Consider the following 13,745-nt stretch of genomic DNA (forward strand, 5'->3'; position numbering starts at 1 on the left):
CATGTTGGCCAGGCTGGTCTTGAACTCCTGACCTCAGGTAATCTGCCTGCCTCAGCCTCCCAAAGTGCTGGGATTACATAGGCATAAGCCACCGTGCCCAGCCAGATGCCTCTAAGACCTTCTAAGGAAAGGAATAGTAGCCAAAGAGAAAGAGTGCCAGGGCAGACTTTTCTATGAAAAAGTGATCAGATACTGGCCGTTGCCCTCTAAAGGATATACTGCACTAACCGAAAAAGTGTCCCCTTTAGGACAAAGGGCATCTGTTTTCTCTGGCCACTTTCCAAGGGATTCTAGGCTTGAGGAAGAAGAGAAGCTAGAATATTTGTTACAGCTGAGAAATGTCACTTTATTCAGTACACAGTAGCAGGTTTCTGGAGCTGAATGAAGATGAGTCTGCATCTAGCCCCACCTCAAAGTGGGGAACAAGTAAAGAGGCTTAAAATCTGTGGCCCAGGCTCATTTTCCCATAGGATCCCAAAGTCCTAATATTAAGCCCAATCATAGTAAGAGTAGGAATACTGGGCAGCCTCTCAATACGGTGAGGACTGAGTTGCGGTAGGCTTTTCCAGGCAAGTTCTAGGAAGCCATACTGGGCAATGCCCTCAGGTTGGATAGTATGGACTTTGTTCTGCCCAGGGAGGGGTACTACATTCTGGAACTTGAAGAGACCCGCAGGGTCACGGGAATGACCACAAAACAGGTGGTAGAACAAGCGCTCACCAGGTGCCAGCTCCTTGGTCTTCAGGGCATTTTTGTAGATGGTCTCTTGGGGTTGAAGTTCCTCTCTCTGCAGTAACTCTAGTAGAAGCCTCTGGATTCTGGGGGACTTAAGTTGGTACAAGTCCATGAGCTGATAGAATTGTTCCATCCAAGCAGCACTGTCTTTTGCATATCGCTGCTGCAGCATCCGCAAAACATGGTACAGTGCCACAAACGTCTCCCACAAAGGCATCTCTTCCTTCTTTTTAGAAATTGGTTGTGCCTTCTTCTCCAATTTGGGTAATTTGGGTGGCCTGCCCTTACCCTTAAAAGCCCCGAGATCCTTCTGGAACATTAGTGCTAGAGTTTGTTTGTCCACAGAGGCATGGGCACCTGTGAAAATGTCTCTTGTGGCAGGATAAAAATGTTGCATCTCCATCTCTTTGAGGGCATCAGATAACTGTTGTACCCGCGTGCTCCTGTGAGGCTCTCCCAAAAGATGCCAGTTTATAGCTTTAGGGACTTGAATTCTTGTGGTAGTTGATGCTATCACTGGAGCAGGGATGGGCAGTGCTTCCTTCTTTGCCATTGGAAATTTGGAGCTCTCACCCTTCCTCGTCAAGGCTGGGAAGTCCTCCTCAAATACCAAGGCTAGAGATTTCTTATCCACAGAGGGACAAACAGCTGTAGGAACATCCCTTGTGACTGGATAAAGGTGCTTTATCTCCTTGAGAGCAGTGGATAACTGTTTTGCCTGCTTCTTCCTGTAGGACTCAGCTAAGAGATGCCAGCTGAGAGCCTGTGGGGTCTGAGTCCTCTTGATGGCTGATGGTAATACTGGTTTGGGTATAGAGGATGGTCCCAACCACTTCTGTGTTTCTTTTCTTCTAACTGGAGGGATCTCTTTTAAGGGCACTGAACTCAAAACCTCCTTGCAAGGTTGTAATATATCAGTGTGACTTAACTCTAGGTTCTGCCTGAGATGTTTAGCAATGACCTTAAGATTGGACATATGCATCCATTTCAAGTAACTCTTTGAAGTAAAGTCTCTGAGGATCTGACTCAGTCGATGAAAACTGTCCCTGGAAAGTTGCTTTCCTGCTTCCAGCCTTTTTAAGGCATTGTTAATCCAATCCTCATCTGAGAAGCTTGCTTCTGAGAAGGCCGGCCTTCGATATCTCCTACCTGGCATTTCAGGTGAAAAGGCTGGGGCTGGAGCTGGAGCCTGACCATCAGTTTCCCCCATCAGAGAATCCTGATACCCCAAGAACCACTTCCATCTTTCACCTTTGGGTCTGTGTTTAGGTTTCTGTGGTTCCATGAAAGTATCAGATAATTGAAACTCTGGCCTATGGAGACCTTCTGGGACCTGGGTCTCTAAGCCTGTTTCCATGGCTTGTAAAAACATACCTCTGGCTTTCTCCAAGAGTTCATTCTCTTCTCTTCCCAATGAACTTGTCACGGGGTGTACTCCAAGAAGTTGACTGCCCTCTCTGTCTTCAAAATCCAAGTGATCCTCTAACACTTTCAGGGGCATTCCCTCTTTTTCCTCCAGGGTTACCTGGCATGGTATTTTGGAGAGGCTCTTCAGAACTGTTGGCCACATAGCCTTGTCCATAAGTCTGGAGTATCTCCTTACATCAAGCAAGCCCTCTTTCTTAAAATGCATTTCTCCTTTAGCTGTACCCTCCCTTTCCTCAGCAAGATCCTCACCTTCAGTCACCAGCCTAGATAATCTCACTTCTTCCTTTGAGAACTTTGTTTTCAATACTCTCTCCTCTTCTGAGAACATTGCCTCCATAAGTCTGCTCTCCTTTTCCTTCTCTTCACTCAGGCTTTCCACATCCTTCTGCTTTTCCTCCTCCTCCTTCTCTTTTTCCTCCATTTCCTCTTCCTCCTCCTCTTCACTCAAGCTGTCTTCTTCCTCACTCAAGCTCTCCTCCTCCTCACTCAGGCTCTCCTCCTCCTCTTCCTCACTCAAGCTCTCCTCCTTCTCACTCAGGCTCTCCTCCTCCTCCTCCTCACTCAAGCTCTCCTCCTCCTCACTCAGGCTCTCCTCCTCCTCCTCACTCAGGCTTTCCTCCTCCTCCTCACTCAGGCTTTCCTCCTCCTCCTCACTCAAGCTGTCCTCCTCCTTCTCACTCAGGCTCTCCTCTTCCTCCTTCTCATTCCAGCGCCCCCACTCCTCTTCACTAAGGCTCTTCTCTTCCTCTTGTAGGCCCTCTTTTTTCTTACTCAGCCTCTCTTTCTCCTTAGTCAACCTCTTTTCCATTTTCCTTTTTTGAGTCGAACCCTTTTCCTTTAGCTTCTTAGCCAAGTTATCCTCCAATTCCTCTTCACTTGTACTTGCTTTCTTCTTCTTAATCAGACGTTTCCTTTTCTCTTTCTTGGGCAGAATCTCCTCCTCTTTCCCCTTCTTAATTAGACCTTCCTCTGTTTCCTTCTCCGTCAAGCTCTTATATAAGTCCTCAAATAGTATACCTCTGAGATTATCCAATAACCACTTCATCTGAGTCTTCTCTAGTTTATGCTCCTCAACTCTCTTCAGAAGCTCCTCTACCTGCCTTTTTTCTAACAAATTTGTCTTCTGAAACTCCTTTAACATAGTCTGTACCTGGATTTTATTGAATAGTATCTTTTCCTGGACCTCCTTTAATAACTTTCGGTCCTCCTCCGAGCTCTCTTTATCAGTTACCATTCTCTCTTTGGTGGCCAGTCTATCTTCTAGTTTCCTATCTTTCTGAGCCTGTTCCTTCTCTTCTTCAATTATTTCCTCCTGTTCCTTAAAAAATTCCCACCTGCGGCCATCAATTTCACTCTTTTCTATAATGGATGATGTCTCTCCCTCAGTTATTTTTCTTTCTTCTGAAGGAACTGTAATCAATTCTCTAACTATTCCTGCCAGGATCCCAAACAGTTGATTCTCTTTCATTCTTATATTTTCTTCCCTGGAGCGAGCCTCTTTTTCTTCAGAACCAATCCCTTTTTCCATATCCAGTTTTCTCATTGCCTGTTTTCTTTCCTCTTTGGTTTTCTTTTTTTTCTTGGCAACATCCCTCTCCTTGGTCGTAATGTCATAGGCCAGTTGCCTGTCTTCCTGGGACAATTTGCCCTCTCCTTTCATAATTTCTTTCTCTTCTTGGGTTATTTTTTTCTTTTTCTCAGTTATGCCAATTCCTTCCCTGGCCGTTGCCTTTTCTTTCTCAGCAATATGACTCTTTTTCTTGGCCAGTTTACTGTCTTTTGGGGCCTGTCTCTTTGCCAATGCCCTTTTCTCTATTTCCTTGGCCTCTTTCTCTTTTTCCTGGAACTGTTCCTCCATTTCACCAGCCTGTTCCTCCTCTTCTAGGGACAATTTCTCTTTTTTCCAGACTCGTTTTTTTGGCTTTACCTCTTTCTCCTCTTTCCAGGACTGTTTCATGTCTTTCTGACTCCATACTCTCTCTTCGTGGGCCAGTTTCTCCTTTTGTAAGGCTAGTTTTTCCTGAATCCATTGTTCTTCCTCAATTGCTTTCTCATCTTTCTCAATCTGTTTCTTCTTTTTCTCAGTTTTTTTCTCTTTTCCTATGGTCTGTTTCTCTTCTTTGGGGGACCCTTTCTTGATTTCCTCTGTGATTTTTTCCTCTTCGGAGACCTGTTTTATTTTTTCTCTGGCCCATTGTTTTCTTTTCTCAGCTTCTTGCTCCGTTTTTTGAGCTAATTTCTCTTCTTCTTTTGACAATTTCTCCAGTTCTCCAAACTTTTCATTGTCTTCTAGGTACAGTTTCTTTCTTTCCCAGGCTAACTGTTTGCTCTCCTCTTTTTGAGCCTGCCTCTCTGTCTGGTCTTGTTCTTTCTGTTCCCCATAAAGGGCCTCTTTGCCAAACCATTTCTCTTTTTGGATTAATTTACTCTCTTGTTCTGCCAACCTCTCCATTTCTAATGTCTGTTCTCTCTCTTTCCCAGACAGTCCTTCCTCTTCTCTAGACCAATGATCCTGAACCAGTTTCCCCAGTTCCCAGGACTCTTTCTCCTCTTCCTCAACATGTTTCTCCTTTTCCCAGATGTGTTTCTTTCTTTCTCCAACTTGTTTCTCTATGTCTAGGATTAGTGCTTCCTTTTCCTCAGCCACTTCCTCCTCTTCTTCAGCCAGTTCCTCCTCTTCCCAACCCAGTTCCTTCTCTTCCCAACCCAGCTCCTTCTCTTCCCAACCCAGCTCCTCCTCTTCCCAGGCCAGCTCCTCCTCTTCCCAGGCCAGCTCCTCCTCTTCCTTAGCCACCACCTCCTCTTCCCCAGCCAGCTCCTCCTCTTCCCCAGCCAGCTCCTCCTCTTCTACAGCCAGCTCCTCCTCTTTCTCAGCCAGCTCCTCCTCTTCCTCAGCTAGCTCCTCTTCTTCCCCAGCCAGCTTCTCCTCTTCCCCAGCCAGCTCCTCCTCTTCCCCAGCCAGCTCCTCCTCTTCCTCAGCCAGCTCCTCCTCTTCCTCAGCCAGCTCTTTCTCTTCCTGGGCCCTCATGCTTTCCTCCTGGGCCTGTATCTTTTCCCATTCCAACCTTTCCCTTTTCAGGATTGGCTTCTTCTTTTTCCTGATCACTTCCTTTCCTTTCCCTAGTAGTCGTCCCCTTTTTCCAGTTAGTCTTTTTTCTTCTAGGACTAACTTCTGATCTTCCATAATTAATTCCTTTTGTGGGGAAGCAGGTATTTCTTCTTCCTGGGCCATTTTTTCTTCTGGATGGGTTGGTTTCTTTTTATCTTTGGTTGGTTTCTCCTTTCTCTGCATTTTTTCCTCTGGCTCTGTCAGTTTCCTTTCTTCCTTAGCTATTTTCCCTTCTTGCTTGGCCAGTTTCCTCATTTTTCTTTTAAATTTCCTTTTCTCTAAGACTAAGCGATCTGCTGGGAAAACAGCTTTCTTTTTCTTTCCTTCTTGAGAAAATTCCTTATCTTCCTTTAACACTTTTTTATCCTCTCGTTCTGTCAATACTGCTGTCCTTTTGTCCTTGACAGCCTCTTTAATGACTTTTTTTGTTATGGTGGGTGTTTCTTCCAATACTCTGTCATCTAATTCTAATGAGACTGAGCTTGAATCCTGTAAAAGGGGGCATATCTCTTGGAAGAGAGTCCAGCTGGGCTGTCGGTCAGCAAGTATCACCCTAGCCAGGCCTACCAATTCTTTGCCCAGATCCCTTAACATTCCTGGATGGGAACTTGCTATCCTTGAAGTGACAAGAGAACAAATGCCATCCCTCCAAGATCTGGTGTCTGGTCTACCTGCACGTCCAGGAGTCCCAGCCAAACCCCGGCTCTTCTTTTCACTTTTCTTCCTTTTACCTTCTTCTTTCTCATCAATTTTTATGACGTCTTCCTTAGGTTCTTCTGTAGTCACCTCTGAAATATCCTTCAAATCTTTTTTCTCTTTCCACTGCACATCTGCTATTCTGCTTTTTCTCATTGCCTTTTTCCAAAGCCTTTTAATGTGTTCTTTTCTTTCCAGCTTAGAGATCACATCTCCGTAATCTTTCATGTTACCTTGATCTATGGCTTCCATGGCGTCTGTGGCCTCCAGGGCTTCTGTGGCCTCCATGGCCTCTATAGCTTGTAAAATGACCTCCTTCTCTGTTTCAGCATAATCCTGGGATTTGACTGTGCTTACAGAACTCAGTGGTAGCTCTGGCTCTAAGGTAACATGTTGGGTTTCAACTTGCTCTGATTTCCCGGCCTCTCTTTGTTCACCTGCATCTTCTGAAGGCATCAACACGGAACTAGACTTTTCCAATTTTGTCTTTCTGTGCTTCCTGGCAACTCTCAGATCCTTTTTAACTGCAGAGATATTGGGAGAAAAACAGTTAACAGAAACACAGAGGTCTTGAGTAAGATCCTTTGTAAAATCTAATTCATTGAGCTACCATAAGAGATACAAAGCAGGGGGACTAAGGCTTTATGATATGGAAATGCTCGGTTTCATCCCACCATCCATATTCTAACGAAATAAGAGCTTGGTATTTGCTGTGGGGTAGATCTTTCTCAGGAATGTCACTTTCTGTGAATAAGATTCTCCCACTGAACTCCATTCTCACTAGTATCCTTTCATATACCTTGGCCTTACCCACCCTGTATTTTGGGGCCCTGAGGTTGGCCCCAAACATGCCCCATATATCACCCTATACATACTAAGCTTTCTGCTCCTTGCTTGAAAATGTCTCTTTGTTTTCTTTGGTTTGGTGATCTTTACAGGTTCTGACAAAGGTATGAACATGTCTTCAGAAAAGACCTTAAGTTCTTCAGACCATGGTATATCAAAAGAAAAAGTAAATGACTTTTCTCTTTGTAACAAAGTCAAGTTTTCATTTAGCTGCTGCTCCACATGAATAAGCAGGGACTGTATATCTTCAGCTTGAATATTCAGCAGTTGGCCCAGAGTGATTTCTCCGATAATTTCTTGCCTATATAAGTCAAGGGAAAAGAAGGACAGTACTAAGCTAGTGATAGAACAAAATTCAAAAAAGAAAAAGTTACAATGGAAGAGAGGGATAAAGTAGTAATTTAGAACAGGCTGAAGTAAAGTCTGGTTAAAGAAGAAAGAATGTGGCTGGATGCAGTGGCTAACGCCTGTAATCCCAACGCTTTGGGAGGCCAAGGTGGGTGGATCACTTGAGGTCAAGAGTTCAAGACCAGCCTGGCCAATATGGTGAAACCTCATCTCTACTAAAAATACAAAAATTAGCTGGGCATGGTGGTGGGTGCCTGTAATCCCAGTTACTCGGGAGGCTGAGGCAGGAGAGTCACTGGAACCCGGGAGGCAGAGGCTGCAGTGATCCAAGATAATATCACTGCACTCCAGCCTGGGCGACAGAATGAGATTCTGTCTCAAAAAAGAAAAAAGAAAGACTGAGGGATGGCAAGGAATGTAGTGCCACATAACTCATTGTATTGTGCGTTGCTTTATTGTGCTTCACAGACACTGTGTTTTTTACAAATGGAAGGTCTGTGGCAACCCTGCCTAGAGCAAGCCTCTCAGCGTCATTTTTCCAACAGCGTGTGCTTGCTTCTTGTCTCTGTCACATTTTGCTAATTTTGATAGTATTTCAAACTTTTTCATCATTATTATTGTATCCATTTTGGTGATATGTTATCAGTGATCTTCGAAGTGACTATTGTAATTGTTTCAAGGCACCGTGAGCTGCACCCATGTAAGATGGTGAACTTAATCAATAAATGTTGTGTGTATTCTGACTGCTCTATTAACCAGCCATTCCCCCATCTCTTCTCCTCAGGCCTCGCTATTCCCTGGGACACAACAATATTGAACGTAGGCCAGTTAATAGCCCTACAATCTCCTCTAAGTGTTCGAGTGAAAGGAAGAGTCACATGTGTCTCACTTTAAATCAAAAGCTAGAAATGATTAAACTTAGTGAGGAAAGCATGTTGAAAGTCCATACAGGCTGGAAGCGAGGTCTCCTGTGCCAAACAGCAGGTCAAGTTGCAAATGCAAAGGAAATGTTCTCGAAGCAAATTAAAAGTACTACTCCAGTGAACACACAATGACAAGAAAGCGAAACAGTTTTATTGCTGATGTGGAGAAAGTTTTAGTGGTCTGGATAGAAGATCAAACCAGCCACAATGTTCTGTTAAGCCTAAACCTAATCCAGAGCAAGGCCCTAACGCTCTTCAATTCTACAAAGGCTGAGAGTTGAGGAAGCTGTGGAAGAAAAGTTTGAAGCTAGCAGAGAATAATTCATGAGGTTGAAGGAAAGAAGCTGTCTCCAGAACATAAAAGTGCAAGATGAAGCAGCAAGTGCTGATGGAGAACCTCCAGCATGTGCTCCAGAAGACCTAGCTGAAATAACTGATGAGGGTGACTGCATTAAATAACAAATTTTCATTGTAGACAAAACAGCCTTCTATTCAAAGAAGATGCCATCTAGGACTTTCATGGCTAGAGAGGAGTCAATGGCCGGCTTCAAAGCTTCAAAGGACATGCCATGTCTCCTATTAGGGGCTAATGCACCTGGTGACTTTAAGTCAAAGCTCATGTGTATTTACCATAATGAAAGTCCTAGGATCCTAAAGAATGGTGCTAAATCTACTCTGCTTGTGCTCTGTAAGTAGAAGAACAAAGCCTAGATGACAGCACATCTCTTTATAGCATAGTTTACTGAAGATTTTAAGCCAATATTGAGACCCACTGCCAAGAAAGACAGATCATTTTCAAAATATTACTGCTCACTGACAATGTACCTCATCACCCAAGAGATGTGATGGAGATGTATAAGGAGATTAATGTGGTTTTCATGCCTATTAACACAGCATCCATTCTTCAGCCAATGAATCAAGGATTAATTTTGACTTTCAAGTCTTATTTAAGAAACACATTTTGTATGGCAATAGCTGCCATAGATAGCAGTTCTTCTTATGGATCTAGGGAAAGTAAACTGAAAACCTTGTGGAAAAGATTCAGCATTCTAGATGCAATTAAGAATACCTGTGATTCATGGGAAGAAGTCAGGTATCAACATGAACAGAAGTTTGGAAGAAGTTAATTCCAACACTCATGGATGACTTTCAGAGGTTCAAGACTTCAGTGGAGGAAGTAACTGCTGCAGTTACTTGTGGTGGAAATAGCAAGAGAAATAGAATTAGAAGTGGAGCTTGATGATGTGACTGAATTGCTGCAACATCATGATCAAACTTGAATGGATTAAGACTCTACTCCTGGTGAAGATGCTTTGAACATTGCTGAAAAGACAAGGATATTAAAATATTACATTAATTTAGTTGATACAGCAGTGGCAGGGTTTGAGAAGATTGACTCTAGTTTTGAAAGAAGTTCTATTTGAGTAAAATGCTATGAAACAGCACCACATGCTACAGAGACATCTTTCATGAAAGGGAGAGTCAACTGATGCAGCAAACTTCTTTGTCTTATTTTAATAAAATGTTATACCCACCTCAACCTTTAGCACCCACCAGTCAGCAGCCATCAATATCAAGGCAAGACCATTCACCAACAAAAAAAAATGACAACTCGCTGAAGGCTCAGATGATCATTAGCAATTTTTAGCAATAAAGTATTTTAATTAAGGTATGTGCATTGATTTTTTTTTAAGATGAGATTTTGCTCTTGTCACCCAGGCTGGAGTGCAGTGCTGCGATCTCAGCTCACTGCAGCCTCCGCCTCCTGGGTTCAAGTGATTCTCCTGCCTCAGCCTCCTTAGTGGCTGGGATTACAGGTGCCTAGCACCACGCCCAGCTAATTTTTATATTTTTGGTAGAGACGGGGTTTCACCATGTTGGCCAGCCTGGTCTCGAACTCCTGACCTCAGGTGATAACGCCCGCCTCGGCCTCCCAAAGTGCTGGGATTACAAGTGTGAGCCACCGCGTCCGGCCTGTGCATTGATTTTTTAGATATAATGCTACTGCACACTTAATAGACTACAGTCTAGGGTAAATATAATTTTTATATGCACTGGGAAGCTAAAAAATCCATGTAACTTGCTTTACTACAATATTCACTTTATTGCAGTGGTCTGGAACCAAACCCACAATATCTCCAAGGTATGCCTATAGTCAGTGGGACACATGATGCTTCTTTGGTTGGGAGATTTGTGGACATGAGTCTTGAGGAATCTTGAGAAATTGAAGAAATGATGAAAAGACAGGCTAGTCAGTGGTCAGAAGGAAAGGGGTAGGTGCTGGGTAAAAGAGCAAATTGAAACAAAGAACAAAGGGGGAGGAAGAGAATTTATTTATTTTTATTTTTATTTTTTTGAGATTGAGTCTCACTCTGTTGCCCAGGTTAGAGTGCAGTGGCACCATCTCAGCTTGCCACAACATCCGCCTCCCGGGTTCAAGCGATTCTTGTGCCTCAGCCTCCCGAGTAGCTGGGACTACAGGCAGGCACCACCACGCCCGGCTAATTTTTGTATTTTTAATAAAGACAGGGTTTCACCACGTTGGCCAGGCTGGTCTTGAACTCCTGACCTCGGGTGATCTGCCCGCCTTGGCCTCCCAAAGTGCTGGGATTACAGGCATGAGCCACCGTGCGTGGCAGGAATAGAATTTAAAAAGCGTTTTTGAAATCGGAAGAAACAGTCAGATTTTGGAGGATAGGAGATGGAAGGAACCAGAAGAGGAGAAGGTCACCATCCAACTTACTGCATTTTCTGGAGAGTTTCTTGTTTCTTCAGCAGGTGTACCAGCCTGGTCTTGGTTTGAATGCCTGTGACTCTTACCATAAGGTATAAGGCCTTAGCCCGCACATTCTCATCACTGTCCATCAATCCCATAGCCAGTGGAATACCAAAATGATGGTTCATGAGGCCTAGCCTATCCAGCGCCTCCCAGGCTAGCTCACGGATACGTGGATTGGAATGGGTTGTATCTTGTAGGAGGCGATGGGCAGTCTTAGAAACCAAATCTGAAGGTATCTGGCAAGTGGCAAAAATACGTTCAAGTACCCTAAAATATCTCTTGTATTGCTCTACAGAGCAGTAAATTGTGAGGTTGAGGATGGCCTCTATTAAATCATCCATAAGCCTTCCACTATATTTTCTTCTCATCCAATTTTGGTTTGCCATGCTTTCAAGAATATCAGGCGAAGTTCCTTTTCGCACCTTGGATTTATCCTTTTGTTGACTCCTTGAAATTTTCTCTTCTACTAGAGTCATAGATGACAAGTCCCAGTCCTTAACTTGGTAGGATGAATACAGATCACAGCATAGGAAGACTGGGGTACCCTCAGGCCAAAGGCGGGCACGGATCACTGAGTTGGGGATGTAGCCATCAGGAGCAAAGGGCCATTGCCGCCCTTGACCAAAGAAGCACTGTAGCATTTGGTAGGCATTGAATCCATCCCAGCCAGCCAGCTGCAACGGAGCAGGAACCTCATGTCGGGGACGATTATACTTGGAATCAAGAGTAGAGAAATCAATATCCTTATCCTCCAAAAGAGGAAATTTGGTCTTCTGAATCACAAGGGACATGCTTCTCACTTCTTCTACAACATGAGGCACAGTATTGTCAAAAGCAATGAACCGTTTGTTGACAAGGGTCTCTAGCCCCTGTAATTCCTGCCGCCCTTTTCCAAGGTAGACAAATCTGGGTACAAATACTGTTTCAAACATAAAGAAGAAGCTGGGAAGGAAGGGTTTAGGGACTTCTTGTATTTCATCTGCATTTTTTAGGATACTCAGGTGAACCAGCTGAGCTGGAGGGAGCAGCTTTAAGCAAGATACCATGTAGATACTCTGGTTGAAAGTCAACAACAGGTCACCTCGATTATTGGCAAAGCACAGCGGGCCAAAATGCAGGGCTGAGTCGAACTCGGTTACAAGTCTACCATGGAAGTCCCAGATCCGGACTGAGCCATCAATGCCACCTGTGACAAAAAGTTTCAGAGGAAGGCAGACATCAAATGAAGTGATGTCACACTCATGCAGGCATTTTGTCTCTCTCCACACAAAGCTCTGTTTTGATTCTGAAGATGTCAGAAAGCCTTCATAGTGCCAGAGACGCCAGCAGTAGCTTTCAGTGATGGCACCCACAGAACCTGGCAAGAGTATCACACGTTTTAGGGGGCAGCCACAGAGGATTTTGCCGACAGGCTGAAGGACTACCTTGTTCACCTGAAGCACGGCCTCTGTCAAGTGTATGATGTTATCCGTGCCATAGGAACAGAGCAAGCCGTTTTCCTGAGGGCCTTCCAGGGTAGACAATGCCAATACTGCCCCAGAGTGAACAGTCTTCTCTATTCGGGCACAACTATAGTGGGAAAGGATTCTCACAACGCCACTCTCATGCCCACAGAACATCAATCCTCCTAGGCCTTTTTGCAGATGGGACCTCCCATAGGCCAAGCATCTTACTCTATCCTTACGGTCTGCTGAAGTGCCCACAAGATACTTGGCTGTACAAGGAGAGCGTGTTGCATCAAACACCAGCACCTCTGAACTGCCTATTGCCACAAAGAGCTCCTCTCTCTCTGAGTCATAGGCCCAAGCCAAAGCCTTATCCATAACAAGTAGAGGCCAGGTGATAACCAGGAGATCCCCTGTTACTGGAGACAAGAAGCGCAATAAACCATCCTCAGTGGCACATAGAATCTGAGTCCAGTTATGGCCGCAGCAGACCCGCTGCACCTGCTGGGGAGCAGAACCACAGACATTGAAGAGGCTATAAAAGTAGGGCAGGTGATGCAATGAAAAACTGTAGGTGGTCTGGCAGAAAAAAGTGGTATTATCAATAAACTGCAGTCTCTGAAGATCCTTGTCAATATTCAGCTGTCGCAGCAAGTTCCCATAAGTAAGATTCCATTCCCTCACTATGCCTTCACTGCCTGCTGTTAGTAAGGTGTGGATCTCTGGCCGGCTATGGATACATATCACTGATGAGGAATGGGCTTGAAAGCTGTGGAGGAAGTTACCTTGGTCTAAACCCCAAGCGTGGATCTCTCCAGCCCTGTTTCCAGCGTAGAAATTGCCCTGAGAGACACAAGTAAAGGAGCAAGTGATGGAAGAGCCACTGGCGACAGGAGTGAACTTCTTCACTTCTTCCAGCTGGCCCTGACCCCGGTGAATGAAGACCCTCACTGTATCCTCACACAGAGCCAACATGGATCCCTGAGGGCCATTCAGGGAAAATCCCTGTACAAGCTCATGATCAGCCATAGGTACTATTTGAGCCATCTCGATGCCCCTGCCATTTGGCAAGATAAACCAGGTAACAACAGCCCCCAGGGTACCAGATAGCAGCAACTCAGCTTCTGGATCATAGAAGAGGCAGCTGGTGGAGAAATGACAGGGCACTGTACCCAGAAATCTGAACGCTCGACGGTGATCTCCAAAAAGCCTCAGGCGCATGTCACCACAGTAAGCAATTAACATGTGGTAGGAACCTGTGTGGACCATTGCTTGGATGGGCGGCAGCTGATCCATCATGCGAAGCCTCATCTTCTCTACCGTTCCTTTCATTTCTGTACCCTTTTTCTGTATCCAAAGTACTGCCTAGAAGGGGATGAGAGATGAAAGCCTGACTGTGGAGGCGGGTCGCTTCCCAGAGTGTGGGGTAGGGAAGG

At 44.8% G+C, this 13,745-nt stretch overlaps 1 protein-coding gene across 4 annotated transcripts in view; it reads right to left on the minus strand.

The window, feature by feature from the left end:
* Positions 1-333: 333 nt before the first annotated feature.
* Positions 334-13,745, minus strand: part of LOC129019602 (WD repeat-containing protein 87-like) — a 29,829-nt gene continuing 16,417 nt past the window's right edge. For 3 of the 4 annotated variants that reach the window (XM_054462527.2, XM_054462525.2, XM_054462526.2), the window contains 3 exons: positions 10,829-13,674; positions 6,844-7,115; positions 334-6,492 (listed from right to left, as the gene is read on the minus strand). In XM_054462527.2, the coding sequence (XP_054318502.2) occupies positions 437-6,492; positions 6,844-7,115; positions 10,829-13,674 (9,174 nt within the window). In that variant the 3' untranslated portion in view covers positions 334-436. The remainder of the gene's footprint in view (positions 6,493-6,843; positions 7,116-10,828; positions 13,675-13,745) is intronic. The other variant, XM_054462528.2, reaches the window with a different exon arrangement.

The sequence above is a fragment of the Pongo pygmaeus genome, chromosome 20 (assembly GCF_028885625.2).
Source record: "Pongo pygmaeus isolate AG05252 chromosome 20, NHGRI_mPonPyg2-v2.0_pri, whole genome shotgun sequence".
NCBI lineage: Eukaryota > Metazoa > Chordata > Mammalia > Primates > Hominidae > Pongo > Pongo pygmaeus.